At 39.8% G+C, this 21,191-nt stretch overlaps 2 protein-coding genes across 2 annotated transcripts; both read right to left on the bottom strand.

The window, feature by feature from the left end:
• Positions 1–1,464: 1,464 nt before the first annotated feature.
• Positions 1,465–3,003, bottom strand: LOC147233574 (protein S100-B-like). The gene is made up of 3 exons (XM_086148545.1): positions 2,878–3,003; positions 2,306–2,474; positions 1,465–1,768 (listed from the first exon to the last, which is right to left on the bottom strand). The coding sequence occupies exons 2-3, from the start codon at positions 2,462–2,464 to the stop codon at positions 1,622–1,624; spliced, it is 306 nt and encodes a 101-aa protein (XP_086004671.1). The 5' UTR covers positions 2,465–2,474; positions 2,878–3,003; the 3' UTR covers positions 1,465–1,621.
• Positions 3,004–5,681: 2,678 nt separating this feature from the next.
• On the bottom strand, positions 5,682–8,494 carry s100b (S100 calcium binding protein, beta (neural)). Its single transcript, XM_086148546.1, has 3 exons — positions 8,442–8,494; positions 7,670–7,817; positions 5,682–7,016 (listed from the first exon to the last, which is right to left on the bottom strand). Exons 2-3 carry the CDS (start codon positions 7,805–7,807, stop codon positions 6,870–6,872), a joined length of 285 nt encoding a protein of 94 aa, XP_086004672.1. The 5' UTR covers positions 7,808–7,817; positions 8,442–8,494; the 3' UTR covers positions 5,682–6,869.
• Between the last annotated feature and the right edge of the window lie 12,697 nt (positions 8,495–21,191).

The following is a 21,191-nucleotide window of genomic DNA, read 5'->3' as shown; positions in this document are numbered from 1 at the left end:
TCTCGCGATTGCGAGTTTCTCTAAAGCCCGTAATGTTGACAAAATGCTCTGGAGCGACAAAAGGGCCCAAAAGGCAGCGGAAGATGCTATCTATCGCAGATAAAGTTAAACTTCTGGACATGCTAAGGGAAGGTAAAAGCTATGCGGCTGTAGGTTGGCATTACAGAATTAATGAATCTTCCGTTCGTTCACCAAAGAAGTATTGTATAATAATTGTAAAAAAAAAAAAAGGTTTCTACCTCACGGATTTTGCCTATCACGGGTTCTCTATGGAATGTAACCTCTGCGAAAAACAAGGGTATACTGTACAACAAATTATTTAATAATTGATGAGCAATTATTTCCTAGAATCTACACTTTGAAAATAACCCAAAAATAGCAGGTAAGAACTGAAAATCCTTGAAATTACCTGAACACTTACACAACATTATGCAGGAATAATGAAATACATAAATACAAAGTTAGCAGCTAATTGATTGGGAGCACTACTGTATGTGAAGGCTTCTACAGGCACGGCAAGGAGGGATGCTAGAACACCAATGTCATTTGTTGGCCGTGCGGTGATGGAATACTTTCATTGAAGACACGCAAATGGCCGGGGATTCTTAGGAAGAGTTGCCTAAATGTATTGCATAGAGAACATTTGTCGTTGGAGGCGTCTTAAGCTGCAGGACAAACTGGCAAAGGCCCAATGGGGTGTGCAGCTAAAGAGGAGCGGCAGGAGGAGTTCAATCCCAGCATCGCTGCATGGTTTCGATGCAGGGACGTGTCCTAAAATGCCCCGTCTGAGTTCTTTGGAAACGGTTGAAATGAATGTATGTACATATATGGTTCTGAAATGGCTATTTGGTCGAGTGGACACTTCTGACTCCCGGCTACGGGTACTTTGGATCTTCCGTGACTGAATTGCACTTCTTGTAAGTCGCTTGGGATAAAAGCGTCTGCCAAATGATTGTAATGTAAAGTGGTGATTTATACTGCTATTGTGAAACGGCTAAAAACTAGTATTACAGTTTGACCATAAAACAAAAACATTTCTGAAGCGAACTAAGTCTATACTGATTTGAATATTGAATACAATGATTTAACAGCTTTTTTTTTCAATATAGTTATTTGATGGCATCTGCATCTTCCAGGATTGATTCGGAGCACCACTGAAGGCCTCGGTGTAAAATGCACGGCCCGCCACTGATTAGGACCAATGAAGTTCTGGCCTAACTTGCCTTCCAGAAATGAAGGGTTTGACATGAATGTTGAGCCAGGAATACCTGGTAGCTAAAAAGAGAATTATTAGCGGAAGTGGGTAGCACTACCTGACTGTATTGGTGTAAATTGTGCTTAAATAGTGACAAAAAAAAAAAAGAAGTTTGCCAATGTCTTATCTAACTTGTTAGCAACTGCTAACTGACACACTCCCAAAGCTTACCAGCTTCCAAAAACATCTCAAGTGCCAATAATTTTTTTTAAAATACTTTATTTTCCACTTTTATGGTCATAAAACATTCTCAAAGCCATTTTGAAGTCTTGGCATTTCGGACGCTATAAAGAAGTGAAGGATGTCTGAAGCGAAGGTTGATTTCCATCCAAATGGCCACCGGGCTCCACCAGACTCGGTCTCTCCCTACTTGTCGTCGTACTTAAAGAACTCATGGCAACAGACAGTAAGGATGGCGATGAATGTCATGAACTCCTTGAAGTCACACTCGCCGTCACCGTTGGCGTCCAGATCTTTCATCAGGCCGTCCACCGCGGCCGGGTCTTGTACGTGCTGCGGGAGGAACAGGAGCTCGGGTTTAATAAGTTTGTTTATTTGTTTTGACTTCTACTTTCAGCGTTTGTGCTTATTCCACTTGCTGTGCTTCCATATCCTCTCATTTCCAACTTATTTTAACAGAGAATATTTGCTGATTCCTAACCACTATTTGTCTTTTTTTTTAAATATAGCATTTAAATATACAATTCCAAATGCTGCTAAGATGTGGTGGCTGACAAAACTTAAACTTAAAAAAAAATTGAATTGAATTAAATAAATTTGGACAGTTTGGAAGTTTCGATTTTACTTTAAATCCAAAGTTTTCCATGATGCCATAGTGGATTAAATTTGTGCATTAAGTTTACTTTTGTACTTTCTTGATAAACCTTTTCTCCATTTTTTAAACTTCAAAGTTTTTTTAAAAGTCAAAGCTTTTTAAAAAATAGAATTCCATATCTATTTTTCACACAGCAGCCTCAAACCTGCGTATTTTTTTAAGTGTTTTTTTTTCTTCAATAGGACCCAAACAAAATGAAATGAGGTTCATCTCACCTGCATTAGGACCGGCATCTCTTCCCGAAAGAGGTCCGCCAGCTCACACTTCTTCAGTTTGTATTTGTCTCCTTCTCGCTCGGAGTACTTTCGAAACACGGAGATGATGTTGTGAATCGAGTTCTCCAGGTCCGTCAATAGAATCGACTTTGTCGCCATTGTCGTTGGTCTGCGGACAAAACCGCAATTGAAGTCCAGCTGGGGAAGAACTCTCTAAAAATAAGCCCTTCTTTCCATACTTATAATGTTCTCAGGTGTAGTTTTACACGAAATGAAACTCACATTTTGTTCCTTGTCAACAAATAAACATCTTTTTTAACTTGAATATAATTGTTTTTCGTCTTGGCAAAAAAATAATGTTTTTAATATCATTTCGTTGATTTCGAAAAAATCGACACACCAAAAGCCACACGCATTAAAGAAAACAAAATATCAGGAAAAAAAAAAAGGTTAATTCTCTCGTCAGAATTGTGTTTGTATTAAAGAGTTAAAAAGAGTAGAAAAGTGCAGCTTCAGGAGGATGAGGGTGGATCCTGTCTGCGCAGAGATGAGATGCAGAGAGCTGAACTTACCTCAGGCTGCAGGAGCTTCCAGGAGTGGCGGCTGATGCAGGACGCCGGAATTTATACACCTTGCGGTCGGCCTGCCTGTCAATCACACCGCCGGCCAATCAGACGCATCCGCCTCCCCTTCACTCCACTGCAGCCGGGGCAGAAATAAAGCAGAATACTTTGAAAGTGGCAGAAAAACCACGTCAACTTTACGACTTTTGAAATAAAAAGTGTGGAATATTTGTTTTTCCACCCGTAAGGTGCAGCTAGGATTCAAGTAATGCTGTGTTTGTTTGCTGTTTCTAAATCCTCCTCTCTGCAAAGGAAAGATCCTCCTAAAACTTCTCTTTTTGAATTACATGCCAGAAATTGAAGTGGCCGCAAGGATGAATACAAATGAAACAAGAGGATTAGGTTTCTGAAATAATAATGATGACCTTTAGATATGACCTCAAAGAAAGTGGAGAAATAAAAAAAAAAAAAAAAAAAAGAGGAAAAACTTATTTCACATATAAAAAAAAATTGACAAAAAAAATGGGGATTTAAAAATAAGGTTTCTGAATCCTGACTCGCTTGATGGAAACGTAACATTTCATTCACACGGTTTGGATCTGGTGTTATGTGTCTTATATGTCTGAGTGCAGCTCCTTCGTAAGTTCCTCGTTCCACAAGTTGAGGCCTGCCTTCGCTCGCAAGTTTCTTGTTCCACAAGTCCAGTCCTCGCCTTCCCCTTAAAAGACCTCACCTCTTCAGAGTGTGTTTGCATTCAGGTCAGACACACCCTCTGAAGAGCATGACACTCATGGGATGAAATCCATGATGCACCTCTTACTTATTTCAAAACAAAATGTTATGCATCTTATGCATACGCTACATTCCTGCCAGGTAATGCAACCCATTCACTAACCAGATAGCCAGCTTTGACTGCCGCGTTACACTCTTTGGCTGCTTTCTTAAAGAAATGTTGTTGCTTCAGTAAACATGTTTTAAAATCGCCCGCTCGGTCGGCTCTCTCTCACCTCCCTGGTATTTCGCAACGTCCTCGGCATGTCCAGTTGTGCAATGACGTTTCAAATTGTTTTCCTTGCGCACCGCAACTTTCTCTGTGCAAATAAGACACGTCGGGTTGCCCCTGCGCTCCACAAAGAAATATCGAATTTCCTACTTTTCCTGGAATTTTCTGTGCTCATCACCAAGCTTTCTCTTCACTGCAGGCTTTGAGAAAGACATGTTTGGGGCTGTGGAATATATATAATTCCACCAGGCGTCACTGTTGCGTTTCAGTTTCAGTTTCGGTGTTTAGCTGACGCACAGAGAATGTCATTTCCGCTGGTATCGGATCGGCTCAGGGTCCTGAGCTGCACCCGTATATGACGTCGAGAACGGCGCATTGAAGGTTAGAAACCATGGAAACACGAAGTGTTTGCGGTGCCCGTTTAACATTAAATCAAATAAAAAGTTTAATAAAGTTTGAAAAGTTTGGTTCGTGGCTAGCATGGAGCTAACGCTAACAGGGACACCCACTCATACAACTCACGTGTGTGTGTATGTAGTCGTGTTAGCTCCATGTTAGCGTCCTAGCCCTCATTTTCCCCGTTCTTGTGCGTGTGTGACGTCAGGTCTGGCGTGTTTTTTATCTGTTTAAATGCGTATTCAGCAGCAGCGGCAGGTTGTTTACATCCGTGGTTTACACGTGTATTCAGCGCTGCCGCCTTCCCCGGTGCTGCTGCAGCGGCGGGTTGTTTACGTCCGTGGTTTACACGTGTATTCAGCGCCGTTGCTTCCCCAGCGCTGCTACAGCGGCGGGTTGTTTACGTCTGTAGCTTACAGGTGTATTCAGGCTGGCGCTGGGCACCGTGGGCACGGTCACGTTGCCGGTATAATCTGGTTGCTCCGAAGCACGCGGCCCCCGGAATGAGACAGACTTCACAAATTAGCATGGAGGTAGTGCTAACACATATAGCATCAAACTCCTGCGGGCCGCACAAACATTAAACTTTCATATCAAGGCGGCGGCCTCAAACTCGCGTCCTACGGGCCGCAATTGGACCGCAGGCCGGGAGTTTGCTATAAACCAACTTCATGTTGTACAGAGCGTCATATCCTGTGAAATAAATGCTTTACTATACTTTTGTGTCTTGTATCATCTTCTTTGTAGCCTTTTAGTTCTTTTGAAAGGCCTTTTCGATCCCGCTCTCCTCCAAGCGACCATTTGTAAATCTGACATTGCATACCGATGCACAGGATTTACTTCTGAGCATGCTGTTTTTCATTTACATTTTCTGTTATCATATTTTGTCATATTAAAGAAAAAAGATAGGAGCTGTCATTAAATTAAATACAGAGGTGCGGGCTGTCCTTTCAAAAGTGTTTTATGAGCTGAAATAGAAGTTTATGGATTTATGGAGGGGAAACAGGTTTTATGTCATGAATGAGCCTGCAAAAGTAATTAATGTGACCATCAAGTGATATTGACTAGAAGCACTACATTATAATAACTGTTAAAGAAGGCTTGATCTATTACAGCAAACAGTTTAATTAGCATCACATTTTGAAAATAAAAAAAAAAAATTCAATTATTTAACAGCTTTCTTTAAGACAGTTTTTTGGTGGCATCTGCATCTTCCAGGCTATCCGTCAAGCCCTCCATAGCTTTAGTGTACTACTGTTTCCATACGTACATTTCTCATTATTTTGTTCCATAAATATTTCTAAATGAGAATGAATCGAGGGCGTGCAACATTACCTGCTGTATCCAACGGCTGGAAACTGTGAGAAAGATTTCCAGCTGAGCTGGGAAGTGATGTTTAGGCTGTCAACACGAATTTCAAATTGGCAACTTTTATTTTATCCATCATATACACATTTTCCAGTTCATTTCCACTTGGACATGCTAATGTCAGCTAGCAGGCTAACGGTTTCAAAAAAAAAAAAAAAAAGGGTTTGAGCTACATAGATTATTTTTAATTTATATTTCCCAAAATGTCTATTGGGACAAATGAAGTTCTGGCCAAACGCTATTAACAGGAGAACATTCGTCATTTTAGAAATGAAGGGTTTTACATGAATGTTGAGCCAGGAATACCTGGTAGCTAAAAAAGAATTATTAGCAGGAGAGGCTAGCACTACCTGACTGTATTGGTGTAAATTATGCTTAAATAGTGACAAAAAAAAGAAGTTTGCCGATGCTTTATCTTACTTATCACTTGCCAAGAATAATCTCCTTATTCGTGGAAAGTGAGCTAGCAGCGCTAACAAGTTAACAGTGCTAGCTGTTTATTAGCAGGAGTGGGTAGCACTACCTGATTGTATTGGTGTAAATTATGCTTAAATAGTGACAAAAAAAAAGAAGTTAGCCGATGCTTTATCTAGCTTGTTAGCACTTGCCAAGAATAAGGAGCTTATTCTTGGCAAGTGAGCTAGCAGCGCTAACAAGTTAGCAGCGCTAGCTGTTTATTAGCAGGAGTGGGTCGCACTAGCTGATTGTATCGATGTAAATTATGTTTAAATAGTAACAAAAAAAAAAGAAGTTTACCAATGCTTTATCTAGCTTGTTAGCGCTGCTAGCTCATTTGCCAAGAATAATCTCCTTTTTCTTGGCAAGTGAGCTTGCAGCGCTAACAAGTTAGCAGCGCTAGCTGTTTATTAGCAGGAGTGGGTGGCACTACCTGATTGTATTGATGTAAATTATGTTTAAATAATAACAAAAAAAAAAAGAAGTTTACCAATGCTTTATCTAACTTGTTAGTGCTGCTAGCTCACTTGCCAAAAATAAGCTCCGCACTTCCTCTGCTATCTGACACACTCCCAAACCTTACCAGCTTCTGAAAACAACTAACGTGCCAGTAATTTTGTTAAACTACTTTATTTTTCCACTTTTATGGTCAAACAACATTCTCAAAGCCATCTTGAAGACTTGGCATTTCGGCCGCTAGTAAGAAATAAAGGATGTCTAAAGCGAAGGTTGATTTCCATCCAAATGGCCACCGGGCTCCACCGGACTCAGTCTCTCTCTACTCGTCGTCGTCCTTAAAGAACTCATGGCAACAGACGGTAACGACGGCGATGAATGTCATGAACTCCTGGAAGTCACACTCGGCGTCGCCGTTGACGTCCAGACTTTCCATCAGGCCGTCCAACGTGGCCTGGTCTTGTACGTGCTGCGGGAGGAACAGGAGCTCGGGTTTAATAAGTTTGTTTATTTGTCTTGACTTCTACTTTCGGCGTTTGTGCTTATTCCACTTGCTGTGCTTCCATATCCTCTCATTATTTTAACAGAGAATATTTGCTAATACTTAACCACTATTTGCCTTTTTTTTTAAATATAGCATTTGAACATACAATTCCAAATGCTGCTAAAATGTGGTCACTGACAATGCTTAAATAAAAAAAAAAAATAAAAAAAAAAATAATTAAATTAAATAAATTCGTACAGTTTGGAAGTTTAGATTTTACTTTAAATCCAAAGTTTTCAATCACTCCATCGTGAACTAAACATGTGCATCAAGTTTACTTTTGTACTTTCTTGATAAACCTTTTCTCCTTTTTTTAAACTTCAAAGTTTTTTTTAAATGTCAAAGCTTTTAAAATAAATAAAATTCCATATTTATTTTTCACACAGCAGCCTCAAACCTGCTTATTTTTAAGTATTTTTTTTCAGCTATAGCACCCCAACAAAATTAAATTTAAAGGTAAATTAAATAATATTTCATTTATTTTGGGGCAGATTTTTGAGCTTAAAATCTTGATTAAAATTGAATGACAAAGCTCTTCCTAAATTATCTGAAAATAAAAAAGCGCAGGTCCATCTCACCCCCAGCAGGTCCGGCATCTCGTCCTGCAGGAGGTCCTTCAGCTCGCTCTTCTTCAGTTTGTATTTGTCTCCTTCTCGCTCGGAGTACTTTTGAAACACGGCGATGATGGCGGCCATCGAGGTCTCCAGGCCCGTCATTGTCGTTGTTCTGCGGACAAAACCGCAATTGAAGTCCAGCTGGGGAAGAACTCTCTAAAAATAACTCCTTTTTTGTATAATTATAATATTCTAAGGTGTAGTTTAACATGAAAATAAAACTCATATTTTGTTGTCAACAAATAAACATCATTTTAAACTTGAATTTGAAGATGAGCTTTTCTTGTCTTTGCACAAAAATGTTTTTAATATAATTTCATTGATTTTATAAAAAAAAAAAATCGACATGCCAAAAAAAAAAAATAGGATCATTCTGTCGCCAGAATTTTATTTGTACTTAAGAGTTAAAAAGAGTAGAAAAGTGCAGCTTTGGGAGGATGAGGGTGGATCCTGTCTGTGCAGAGATGAGATGCAGAGAGGAGATCTTAATCAAATTTTTTCTTGTCTTTGCAAAAAAAAAAAAAAATGTTTCTAGTATAATTTCATCGATTTAAAAAAAATCGACACGCCAAAAGCCACATGCATTAAAGGAAAAAAAAAAATCATCAAAAAAAAAAAAATAGGATCACTCTGTCGCCAGAATTTTATTTGTTTTTAAGAGTTAAAAAGTGCAGCTTTGGGAGGATGAGGGTGGATCCTGTCTGCGCAGAGATGAGATGCAGAGAGGAGATCTTACCTCAGGCTGCAGGAGCTTCCCGGAGTGGCGGCTGATGCAGGACGCCGGCTTTTATACGCCCGGCGGTTGGCCTGCCTGTCAATCACACCGCCGGCCAATCAGACGCGTCCGCCTCCCCTTCACTCCACTGCAGCCGGGGTAGAAATAAAGCAGAATACTTAGAAAGGGGGAGAAAAACCACGTCACTTTTACGACTTTTAAAATAGAAAGTGTGGAATATTTGTTTTTCCACCCGTAAGGTGCAGGCTAGGATTCAAATACTGGTGTGTTTGTTTGCTGTTTCTAAATCCTCCTCTCTGCAAAGGAAAGATCACAAACTTCATGCTCTTCTACTTCACTTCACTGCAAAAACATTGTTCTCCATCTGAAGCCGCTCGCATTTGTTTTGAATTATTTGCTGGAACTTTAAGCACAAAGGAAACAAGAGGATTAGGTTTCTGAAATAATAATGATGACCTTTAGGGAAAAAAAAAAAAAAAAAATTGAAAAAACTTTTTTCACATTTAAAAAAATTTGACAAAAAAAATGGGGATTTAAAAATAAGGTTTCTGAATCCTGACTCGCTTGATTAAAATGTAATATTTCATTCTCACCGTTGGGATCTGGGGTTATGTGTTTTATATGTCTGAGTGCAGCTCCTTCCAGTTCTTCACCAGTGAGCCTCATTGAGCAGGAGGATGGAGACCATCAGGTCTCATCAAGCAGAGCTTAGAGGAGCTGGCTGTTAGACTTTTGGGGCCAGATTGTGGTCTAGAGTGGGTACCGTCACACGGACACCTCTCTCGGATCCCATTCAGAGTTCCAAGTTCCAGAAGTCTTGCCTTTCCTCAAGAGTTCCACAATCCAAAAGTCAACGTCTTATCTTACCTTGCAAGATCCAGATGTTGAGGCCTCGCTGTTCCTCACGAGTTCCAAGTTCCGGAAGTCGAGGCCTTTCCTTCCCTATAAAGTTCTAGAAGTTGAGGCCTCGCCGTTCCTCGCGAGTTCCATGTTCCAGAAGTCAATGCTTTGTCTTACCTTGCAAGATCCAGATGTCGAGGCCTCGCCGTTCCTTGTAAGTTCTACGATCCAAAAGTCAACGCCTCGCCTTTCCTCATGACTTCCATGTCCCAGAAGTCGAGGCCTCTCCTTCCCTATCAAGTTTCAGAAGTTGAGCCTTTGCCGTTCCTCGCAAGTTCCACGTTTCAGAAGTTGGGGCTTCATCTTTCCTCACGAGTCCAACGTACCACAAGTCAATGCTTTGCAAGATCCAGAAGTTGAAGCTTTGCTGTTCCTCACAAGTTCCACATTTCAGAAGTTGAGGCTTCATCTTTCCTCACAAGTTCCACGTACCACAAGTCAACTCTTGCCTTTCCTCAAACGTTCCACTTTCCCGAAGTTGAGGCCTCATCTTTCCTCACAAGTTCCATGTTCCGGAAGTCAATGCTTCGCCTTCCCTCGCAAGTTCCTCGTTCCGCAAGTTGAGCCCTCGCCTTCCCTTGCAAGTTTCAGAAGTTGAGGCCTCGTCTTTCCTCGCAACTTCCAGAAGTCTTGTCCTTGTCTTCCCTGGCAAGTTCTGCGTACCAGAAGTCAACACCTCACCTTTCCTCACGAGTTCCATGTTCCAGAAGTCGAGGCCTCACTTCGCTTGCAAGTTCCAAGCACCTGAAGTCAATGCCTTGTCTTTCCTCAAGAGTCAATGGCTCTCCTTCCCTTGAGGCGTTGCCTTCCCTTGCAAGTTCCAGAAGTCGAATTCTCGCCGATCCATGCAAGTTCCATTTACCAGAAGTTGAGGTTTTGCCGTTCCTCACAAATTCCACATTCCAGAAGCTGAGGCCCGGCTTTCCCTCGCAAGTTCCGTGTTCCAGAAGTCAATGGTTTGTCTTACCTTGAAAGATCCAGAAGTTGAGGTCTCGGCGCTCCTCGCAAGTTCTATGATCCAAAAGTTTACACCTCGTCTTTCCTCACGAGTTCCATCTTCCAGAAGTCGTGGTCCAACTTTCCCGATCAAGTTCCAGAAGTCGAGGCCTCTGCGTTCCTTGCAAGTTCCACGTACCACAAGTCAACATCTTGTCTTTCCTCAAACGTTCCACGTTCCAGAAGTCTTGTCCTTGTCTTTCCTCGCAAGTTCCACGTACCAGAAGTCAACACCTCATCTTTCCTCACGAGTTCCATGTTTCAGAAGTCAACGCCTCGCCTTCTTTTACATGTTCCAGAAGTCGAGGCCTCGTCTTTCTTCATGAGTTCCAGAAGTCGAGGCCTCACTTCGCTTGCAAGTTCCAAGCACCAGAAGTCAATGGCTTGTCTTTCCTCAAGAGTTCCACGTTACGGAAGTCAATGGCTCTTCTTCCCTTGAGGCGTTGCCTTCCAGAAGTCAAATTCTCGCTGATCCATGCAAGTTCCATCTACCAGAAGTTGAGGCTTTGCCGTTCCTCGCAAGTTCCATGTTTCAGCAGTCAAGGCCCGGCTTTCCCTCGTAGATTCCTCGTTCCAGAAGTTGCCGTTCCTTGAAAGTTCCCAGTTCTTGAGACTCCCGTGAGACGACCCCAGAGGCGACCTGGATCCAGCTCAGTCATCCGTTCACTTCCTTTGTAATAAACCCCTGAAAAGACCTCACCTCCTCAGAGTGTCTTTGCTTTGGGGTCAGACACACCGTCTGAAGAGCACGACACTCACGGGATGAAATCAATGATGCACCACTTATTTATTTCAAAACAAAATGTTATGCATCTTATGCATACGCTACATTCCAGTCAGGTAATGCAACCCATTCACTATAAACCAACTCCATGCTGTGAGGATATCCTGTGAAATAAATGCTTTACTATATAAATATGGAGGTGCAGGCTGTCCTTTCAAAAGTGTTTCATGAACTGAAAGTTTATGGATTTATTAATGTGACCATCAAGTGATATTGACTATAAACAATGCATTATATAATGACTGTTAAAGAAGGCTCGATCTATGACTGTAAACAGTTTATTTACAAAGAAGCGCCGGAAAAGGCGAAGGCCTCCCTCCCTGCGGCCGTCTCTTCGTCACCGACGGCCGACCGTCGATCCGCTCGTCTTCCTCGTGCTCCTGCATCTGCCGGGCGACAAAGAGGCGTTTGAGAGGAAGCGTCTGGCCGTGAATCTCAATGACGGTGCTCTTTTCACCGCCCGAGTTGGCCAGACGTCGCCCCCCCTGCGGCCCGGGCTCACATCGGCTGCCGCGGCCAAGCGGGCGCAGGCTGAGGGGCCGGGATGCCAGAACTTAGCGGTAAACAACCTTCTGAGACTCTTTAAAGGGGAGGCAAGGGGGTGGAGGGGGATCGCTCAATATGCAGAGTCATTTCAGGGGCTCACAAACCCTTACCTGGATTCTATGATAACAATAAAAAGTTATAATAATAATTATTATTATTTTTATTGTTATTATCATCTTTATTATTATTGTTATATTATTATTATTATTACCAGTATATTATTTTTATCATTATTATCATCATCATCATCATCATCATTATTATATTGTTATTGTTATTGTTATTTTTATTTTTTATTGTTTACTATTGTTATTATTTTTATCATTATTATCATCATCACCATTATCATGACACTATTATTGTTATTATTGTCAATGATATATTATTATTATTATTATTATTGTTATTATTATTGTCATAACCATCAGCATGATATTATTATGTTATTATTATTATTTTCATTATCATCATCATCGTTGTATTATTTTTGTTATTATTATTATCTTTATCATTATCGTAGTCAGGATCCTTATATTCTTCTTCTTCTTCTTCTTCTTCTTCTTCTTCTTATTATTATTATTATTATTATTATTATTATTATTATTATTATTACTATTATTGTCATAACCATCAGCATGATATTATTATGTTATTATTATTATAATTATCATCAACATCATTGTATTATTTTTGTTATTATCATTATTTTTATCATTATCATAGTAGGGATCCTCATATTATCATTATTATCATTATTATAATCATTATTATTATTATTATTATCATTATTATTATCACTATCATCATCAGGATCCTTATGTTATTATTAACATTATATTATTATTGTCAACATCATTATCATGATCATGATATTATTATTATTATTATTATTATTATTATTAATAATAATAATAATGATAATAATAGTAATAAAAATATCAATATTAATATTAACTATTTTACAGCAGAATGACATGACAAGTCCACAATGTGCTGAAGTAACCAGATGACTTCCTCCTGCCCCCCTCATCTGACCTCCGACCCCCAAACACACTTCTTCTCTTTTTGGAGAACAGAACCATCTATCAGATGATAAGCCGTTCCTTTGTCTGGTCTTGCAGCGAAAAACTTCTGACTGAGTCTTTGTTTCCAGCCGAACACTGACACTCTATGCGGCCGCCTCGACTCAGAGCCCATTGGGATTCATCACATCTCCCTACTCGGACTTTTGCAGAGTCAGGAGGAGGAGGTGGAGCTCCAAACCACAGGAAAAGAACAGGACAGGACTTTTCGGGGTCGAAGAGGCGGAACCTCGCTGTTTCTGCGCTTCCTGCAGGGGGAGACACAAGGGGCTCCCAGCTGATATCGAAAAAAAAAAAACCCAGAAAATCACCTTTTGTGTAACAAAGTCGTGCTGAAGACAAAAGATAGGAGCAGAAATCACTTGAGAAGAGTGAACTGCAAGGAAAATGTCTCCCCAGAGCAGAAGTGGCAGATATGTATTTTCATGGGTTCATGCGAAAAACGAACAAACAAAAAAATGTAGAAATACTAAATAATAAAAAAAAAAAGTTCAATGAACAAAATGGAACGGAATGGTAAGACTTTATGTTTCTGGTTTCTTCTAATACAAACCTACTAGCAGTAACTTCTGCTCGCTCTAAGCGATCTCAGGCAAAACTGTTCTCAGTTCTACTACCTCAGTGGTGGAACAAACTTCCGGAAGCAACAAGACCTGCATCATCTCTCTCAACCTTCAAGAAACAGCTAAAAACTTTTCTCTTTCAGGACTATTTTCTGCGCTGACGCCCCAGATCAGGTTAGGCACCAAGTTAGGCTATGCAGAGTGTGTGTGTGTGTGTGTACGTATGTCTTTGTGCTAAAAAAAACAAAACAAACCAAAAAAAAAAAAAAAACAGTTTACTGTTCTGTATATTTCCTGTGCATCTTGCATTTGCAAGCGTTATTTGCAGTGCTTATGTCCTCTATTGTAAGTCGCTTTGGATAAAAGCGTCTGCCAAATGTAATGTAATGTAAAGTAATGAAATGTAATGTAATGTAATGTAATGAACAGAAAGAGAAGGAAGGTTGGAGGGTGTGGAAGTGTTTCACAGCTGCAGCCGTGACCTCATCCTCATCCCGTTCGGCCAGGAGAAACCACTTTTTCTATCCCGGGGCTGTCGAAATATCCCCCGTGTTGCAGAACTTTTGAAACGGCGTTTCCCGTCTCAAGACAACTTGTAATAATGTGTATTTTATCCGAATATATTCCCCCCCCCTAAAACCAGGCCCTCGAGTTCCCTCTGCTCTATTCGATCACCGACGCTTTCTCCTCCTCGATTGTGTGTTCCAGCATTTTTCTCCCGAGAGACGAAAAACGATCGAGGCGTCCCGAGAGCCGGCTCGACCGGCTGCGCCGTCGCCGTGGCAACAGCCGAGCATCTCCCGGGGAGGTGGAAAAGGTTTGCCAGGCCGTTGAGTCATCGGCTGGCAGCGGTTCCTCCTCCATTTCCCGGAGTTTTAGCGCTGAGAGCCGGTGTGTTTACACTTAACCCTCGACCCCTAACCTTTGACCTTTGCCTCAGCCAGAGTTTGCAGGAAAAAAAAATGTTTTGGAAACTTTTTTTTTTTTTTTTCATCTACTGCCATTCAAACAGTTGTCCGCTAGAGGGCAGCATTTATTAATATACAAATAAAATACCCTGTAACATGTCAGATCACATGACTCAGCCTTCAACATCCCATAATACTCCAATAAATCCTCATTATCATAATGTAATCATCAATTAAAAGGGATTTGTTGAAACTTCAGACCAAGGAACTTGTTATTAACTTGTTATTTTTCAACTCCAACCGCAAACATAATCAGGGGCGTCTGCTTTCGCTCATCTTTGACTAAAAAAATCAGGTATAAAAATTAGGAGAAATTATTTAATCCTGAAATTATCGCTCGTCGACTTATCGCAATTTGTTTCATGTAACCGAGGCAGCGAGTGAATTGAGTCCTCCAGTCACAGATCTTTAAGATTTCGGGCGGTTGCTGGTTGATTATTTAAAAAAATACAGATTCAAAGAAGCGTCTGATGCGTTCCTTCAAGTGCGTTTGCATAAATATCTTTCGCTTAAAAGACCAAAGCTGTCGTTTTGCACGGTAAAGTGATACGCAAAGTAACGATAGCGTAATTAAACGGAATATGCAAATATTTCACAGAGTGAATAAATGAGGATAAATGAAAAGAAGTGTCTTCACCCCTGTGAAAAAAGTAAATGAATAAGTAAATCGATAAAAGGCGTCGAGAAGAACAAAAGAAGATCAATAAAATTTGCTGTTGTTCAGATAAAAAGAAAGAAAATGACTTCATACCCTGTGGAGGAACTGGAAACCTTTTAAGAGAAAAGAGAAAACTAAATGATAGGGGGACATTAGAATATAACATTTCTTAATCTATTTTCAAGACAGCATAAATAATGTAAAAAATTACATTTTTAAATTGTGAGCTGTTGAACCGAACACATCACATCAACGGTTTGTGGGTTTAAGCGTCCAATTTTTATTAATTTTTTTTGGGTGAATATCCGCAGTGATAAAAGTGTTATATCAGCAAATAAAGGGCTGAAATTGAAAAAAAAAAAAAAAAAAAAAAAATTAAAAAAAAAGAAGTTATAAAAGCTGCTCAGAAGCCTGCAGGAGGAGGAGGGGCGGGAAATTGGTCCCGCCGCCGCCGCCTCCACGCCCAGACGAGGTCGGAAGTCGCGAACCTGAAGCCGAGAGGAGATTATTTCTATCTGCTGGAGTTCACCTCCGCTCTAATCGTCTGGCTGACCTCGGCCGTCAGAGGAGTGTGTGCACGCCGCGCACACGCACACACACACGCACACACACACTCAGAGATAAGTTGTATGAAAACCTGCCTGGTGTGTTTTCACTGGACCGGTTTGCGGAAGAAAGCGCGCGCTGCAAAAATGAAAAAAAAAAAAAATATATATATAACGTCATTTCCAGACTATTGAGCGTGCCTGAATATAAGCCGCACTGGGTAAAAATAACGAAATTAATATATTTGTGCATATATAGGACGCACTTGTCTAAAAAACAAAAACTGTGCAATACTTCATTTCACTGTGCAATATTCAGAACTGTGCAATATTTCATTTCATAACAGCTACACTACAATTTTTCCTTTTATCATACTATTGTGCACTCCTTACCTCACTTGTTACTAAGACACTTATAGTTTTATCACTTGTTTACTAAGACACTTTATAGTTTCACTGAGACACTTTATAGTTTATAGTTTATTTTTATTTCTAATTCTGCCTTTTCTTTTTATTATCTATTACTGTTATATTTTCTGTAACTCTGGCACAACTATTTCCTTCGGGATTAATAAAGTTGTTCTTATCTTATCTTATCTTATCTTATCTTATCTTATCTTATCTTATCTTATCTTATCTTATCTTATCTTATCTTATCTTATAAGCTGCAAGCGCCCATGTTGTAACATGAGATATTTACACAGAATATTTGCACTTTTAATTAAATACACGTAGCCAACATCCACAAATATGTGCAGGAAATGCTTTTTTTTGAATAATCAATATTACAATCCATCCATTTTCCATCCCGTCTTTTTCCTCCTCCAGCTGATGGCTATCTTGGTCTTCCTCCCGCGCACTAAAACCAACAAAGTCGTCTTTTTCGGTGTCGGAATTGAACGGCCTCAGAATTTCACGCTCATTTCATCGCTCCGATGTGACCGGGTTAAATGTTTTGGCGGAATGAAGCTCATTAGCTCAAAAAAAATCCATAAATTAATCACATTGTTGTTCAAAACGTGTGCAAAAAGTAGCGGAAATGATGGTATATCAAATATTGTGTGTCACCCTATGCTGAATTCTTGTGAGTGAGTATGTTTTGTACGCGCTTATAATATATTCATGCAAATATAAACACTGAAGGCAAAAAGGTAAAATAGCACGGTACAAATGGCCGATGTATGCAAATACCGTGCGGTAGAAACGGGTTTCCCAACAACACTTGGACACACCGGGAGGAGCCGGGAATCGAAACAGGAATGTTTGGTTCCATGCAGAAAATACATGTTTCTGTGTTGCATCTTTTTCTGTGTAAATATCTCAAGATACAACGTGGAGACCTGTTTAGAGAAGTGCGACATGTATATGTGCACATTGATTTATTGAGTTATTTCAAGTCGATGCGGCTTTTATTCAGGTGGGCTCAATAGTCCGGAAATTACGGTACTTAGAAATGAGTTTAATGCAAACATTTTCTCTAAAAATTGAAAATTAGTCGTTCACACTTCTTTTAACCCTCTTATTGTGTTAAGGGTCAATTTGACCCATTTCACCCATTGACCCAATGGGTCAAATTGACCCTTAACATATCAAGAGGGTTAATACACATAATATACTTTTAATAAATGTAAAAACATCAATATTAAATCCAATTGTTGTCCATTGCCTATTTATTTGTGGATTTTTTTTTTTTTTTGTCTTGCTATCTCCTGTCTTCTGCCTTTCTATTTATATTTATACTCATAATTATTCATATTTATTTCCTTTTTTTTTTTGCATTATATATGTTCCACTGCTGTGATAAATAAATTTCACGTGTGGGGATCGAAAAAGTTTATCTCAGCTTAAATATGCATGAATGGCATAAAAGTCCGAACATACATTAACATGGGACATTTAAAAAAATGATTGCCTACTTTTTTTTTTTTTTGTCTCGCTATCTCCTATCTTCTGCCTTTCTATTTATATTTATACTCATAATTATTCATATTTATTTCCCTTTTTTTTGCATTATATATGTTCCACTGCTGGGATAAATAAATTTCACGTATGGGGATCGAAAAAAGTTTATCTCATCTTAAATATGCATGAATGGCATAACAGTCCGAACATACATTAACATGGGACATTTAAAAAATGATTGCGCCTACGGTTGAATTACGGGTTTCAGAAAAGTCAGAGTTGAGGTGATAACAAGGTGAAAAAGGTGAAATTCCCGAAACCACTGCAGTGGATTTATCGGCGCCCTCGTCCTGGCGTCCACGGCGACCCAGAACGCGGCGGCGTCGTTGGCTGCGGCTGCCAGAGTGGCCATCTCATGTCGCATCTTCCCCTCCCTAATCCCATAATCCTCTCCAGCCTCCACTCTCACCCCCCCGATCGGATTAGAGCCTCCTGGATCTGAGTGTCTATCCTCCACACACACACACACAAACACACACACATGCACACCTGATGGCCTACATAGCTTTCCTCCTTCCAGTTTGGTCTAATTGGACAGACGGGAAAATAACAAACAGGTTTACGGTCCAACACAACAGAGGAGGAGTGAATAAAGGTCGGCCGTGAATCACCGACCGCGTCAACACGCCGCTTTTAAGCTGTTTACCCTCGCGTTGGCCTTTTGAAACGTTTTCACGGCAGAGAAGCACACGCGTGGAAAAGGCTCGTCAAAAAAATGATTTAATTTTCGCAGTTTTATGCGGGATAGATGGCGAATGAATGAATATTTTCGGTTAAACATCTCGTCTATGTTACTCGAAATTGGTTGTTGTTTAAGTCGTGATTCTAGATTCAAGTGTGTTTGTGAATTTGCGTGCATGTTTGTGTGTGTGTTTTCCTTTTCCTGAGCACAAAGACTGAGGGCAGGCTGATGTTTGGTTGGCTATTAACCCACAAAATCTGAAAAAAAAAAGCAATAACTGAACCCGGGAATAAAATCCAAACTTTGAAAGATTAAAAAGAGATGCTCAAAAACAGTCTGTGTGTACTCCGTGTCCTTGTGTGTGTGTGTGTGTGTGTGTGTGTGTGTGTGGTCCAGGATTGCACCTCATTTCCCAGAAGCCTTTCACTGCTCAGAGCCAAAATGGCCGACGTCAACGAGCCAGTTTCCTGTGCCCCAAAAGCGAAGGTATAAGGCCTAATAAACTGAGAAATATTATGAGAAAGGAAGACAGTTTGAAGATATAAACACAGATGAAACATGAAATAAATGCTATTTTTGATTTTAATATAAATCACTTACTTTTCCATCTGCTGTGAGGATTTATTTTTCAATTCTTATGAATGCCGGGTTAGTCAGTCGCTCCCGTGGCTTAGAAGACCTCAGAGATCTTTACATTAAATTCAGACTTTTCACAGCTTGTGATTGAAAATGCAATTGCAAGCCATAATTCTTATGGAAAAACCAAAGCGTCGGAAACATCCCGTGTACATATTTCATTAGATATCGCCAAACAAAACATTGTTACACTGGTTCTAGAGCTCTTCACTGACCTGTCTAAGTAGATTAACAACTCCAGATCTCCCGAAAAGCTGCGGAAACAGACAAGCTACAACTCGAGGAAACGCAAGAAATAACACAATAAAGGGCTGACAACAACAGAATGATAATAAAAATGAACATAAAAGTATAATAAAAGAACAAAAATAACACAAATAATAATGATAACAATAATAATAATAACAATAATAATAATAATAATAATAATAATGATAAAGCATAATTAGATAACTCAAATAAAACAACAGTAATAACAATAAATAATAAAATAATAATAATAATATAATAAAAAACTAACGCAAATAAAACAACAATAATATTAATAATAAAAATAAAAGAGTAATGATGATAATAATAATAATAATAATAACATGATATAATAATAATGATAATAAACTATAAAATAACTCACATAAAACAATAATAATAAATAATGAAATATAATAATAATAATGATAATAAAAATATGATAAAAACTATATTAAAATAACGCAAATAAAATAATAATAATAATAAATCCAGGAAGTAGGCGCCACGTTTGGAGGAAACTTTCTCCATGATGATCAAAAAGAAGCTTAATTTCCCATCTTTGAATTTCTGTGACAAAAGTCGCTTAACCGTTAACTGTTATCACTTGTTTTGCCTTTTAGTGTCATTCACATCCGCACGTTCACCTGTTCACTCATATTTGCAAATACGGACGTTCCTCATTTGAAGACAGGGTTACGTTTCAAGGAGTCTGTCGTTAAGCGATTTCGTCGTCAAGCGAACCCCTACCTTACGACGGATAACTTCATCGGCACTGTGTTTCACGTGCTTGTCAGTGCTTTGTTTTGAAGTAAATAAAAGATTCATTGGTATTTTTTGGGGCAATTTGGTCATCAAACCAAATGGAAAGCAATTTGTTCCATTTTGTGCACCAAACCTTTTCGCTGCCTGGTTAATAATGCATTATATCCTGTTCATGTTCCTGACATTTCCTTCTCCTTGCTTTTGTCCTCCAGGATACGAGAAGCCATCACTGTTAACAATCACTCGGACCTTCTTCCCTCCTTCATACTCCTTCATTATTTTGCTTTTTATGTTTTTGCTTTTTTATCCTCTCTCACGGCGTCCATAGATCTTCTCATTGGTCTTCCTCTGGACCGGTGTTTCCAAACCTTTTTATCGCCGCGGACCGGTCAACGCTTGACAATTTTACGCGGGAAAACTTAGATTGTTTATATTGCAACTATAATAATAAATGTGAATCCGCTGTGCACCCGTATGCAACATTATTAGTAGCTTCCTCGTAACATTGCGCCAACAACATATCATGAGTTTAATGAAGGCTTCGCTTCCTCATTGCTGCATAAATCCACATTTAAAGTAAAACTGTTAAAACTCTGTCTGTTAAAATCTTTTTTTACATGGAAGTTGTAGGCTTTTCCCCTTCGAAAAGAAACTTTCTCTCCGACTCACTTTGCTAGCTTGTGGGCTACATTTTTGCCGCTCAAGAGACCGAGATGTAACCGAGAAATTCCGGTCATTTTTCAAAACAAAGATTGTTCAGACTCAGATAATAAATCCAACGGAAATAATCAATTATTTCTTGGGCGGCCGGGGACCGATTGATCCCCGGACCGGTGCAGGTCCGCGACCCGTGGGTTTGCCAACCATCTCCGACCTTCTCTCCAAAACATCTAGCATGTGTCGTCCCTCTGATGGACTCGTTCCCGATCCTCTCCATCCTGGTCGCTCCCAGAGAACCTCAACATCTTCATCTCTGCGACCTCCAGCTCTGCCTCCTGTCTTTTGGTCGTTGTTCCTGTTTCTTTGCCATTCAGCATCTCTGGTCCCACAACTCCACTCCCAGTGCATCCACGCGTATTTTAATTTTACCGTAACTCCGAGTCTTCATCAACCGAATACGTCGTCATACATCACCTGTAAAGTTAATTCATCAACTTTATCTTTTTTTTTCTCTTCTTTGACAACTTTTCATGTCGTCAAATTGTATCGTGTTAAACAGCGAGTCCAGAAACATCACGTTATATCTGATCTTTGTTTCCGTGCAGACAAAATAAGGAGACTATTCAGATGATCCGTGCGGTCCAATTTTCAACAATCATTCCCCGCCCGGTTCTAAACCCGTGTCGTGCGAGAAGGGGCACGTATTGCGTTTCCGCGGCGAATGCCCGCCGTGACAGCGACCACACAGGGCTAA

This window comes from Fistularia commersonii, chromosome 6 (genome assembly GCF_037954325.1).
Source record: "Fistularia commersonii isolate RoL2024-O1a breed Wild chromosome 6, RoL_Fcom_v1.0, whole genome shotgun sequence".
NCBI lineage: Eukaryota > Metazoa > Chordata > Actinopteri > Syngnathiformes > Fistulariidae > Fistularia > Fistularia commersonii.
This window is presented reverse-complemented; position numbering and strand designations above follow the sequence as displayed.

Bases quoted from the DNA above. Each gene is read 5' to 3' on its own strand.
- s100b (XM_086148546.1), bottom strand. From the start codon at position 7,807: ATGACGGGCCTGGAGACCTCGATGGCCGCCATCATCGCCGTGTTTCAA. The intron at 7,017-7,669 runs GTGAGATGGACC...TTCCTCCCGCAG, and splicing joins AGATGCCGGACCTGCTGGGG to CACGTACAAGACCAGGCCAC.
- LOC147233574 (XM_086148545.1), bottom strand. From the start codon at position 2,464: ATGGCGACAAAGTCGATTCTATTGACGGACCTGGAGAACTCGATTCAC. The intron at 1,769-2,305 runs GTGAGATGAACC...TTCCTCCCGCAG, and splicing joins AGATGCCGGTCCTAATGCAG to CACGTACAAGACCCGGCCGC.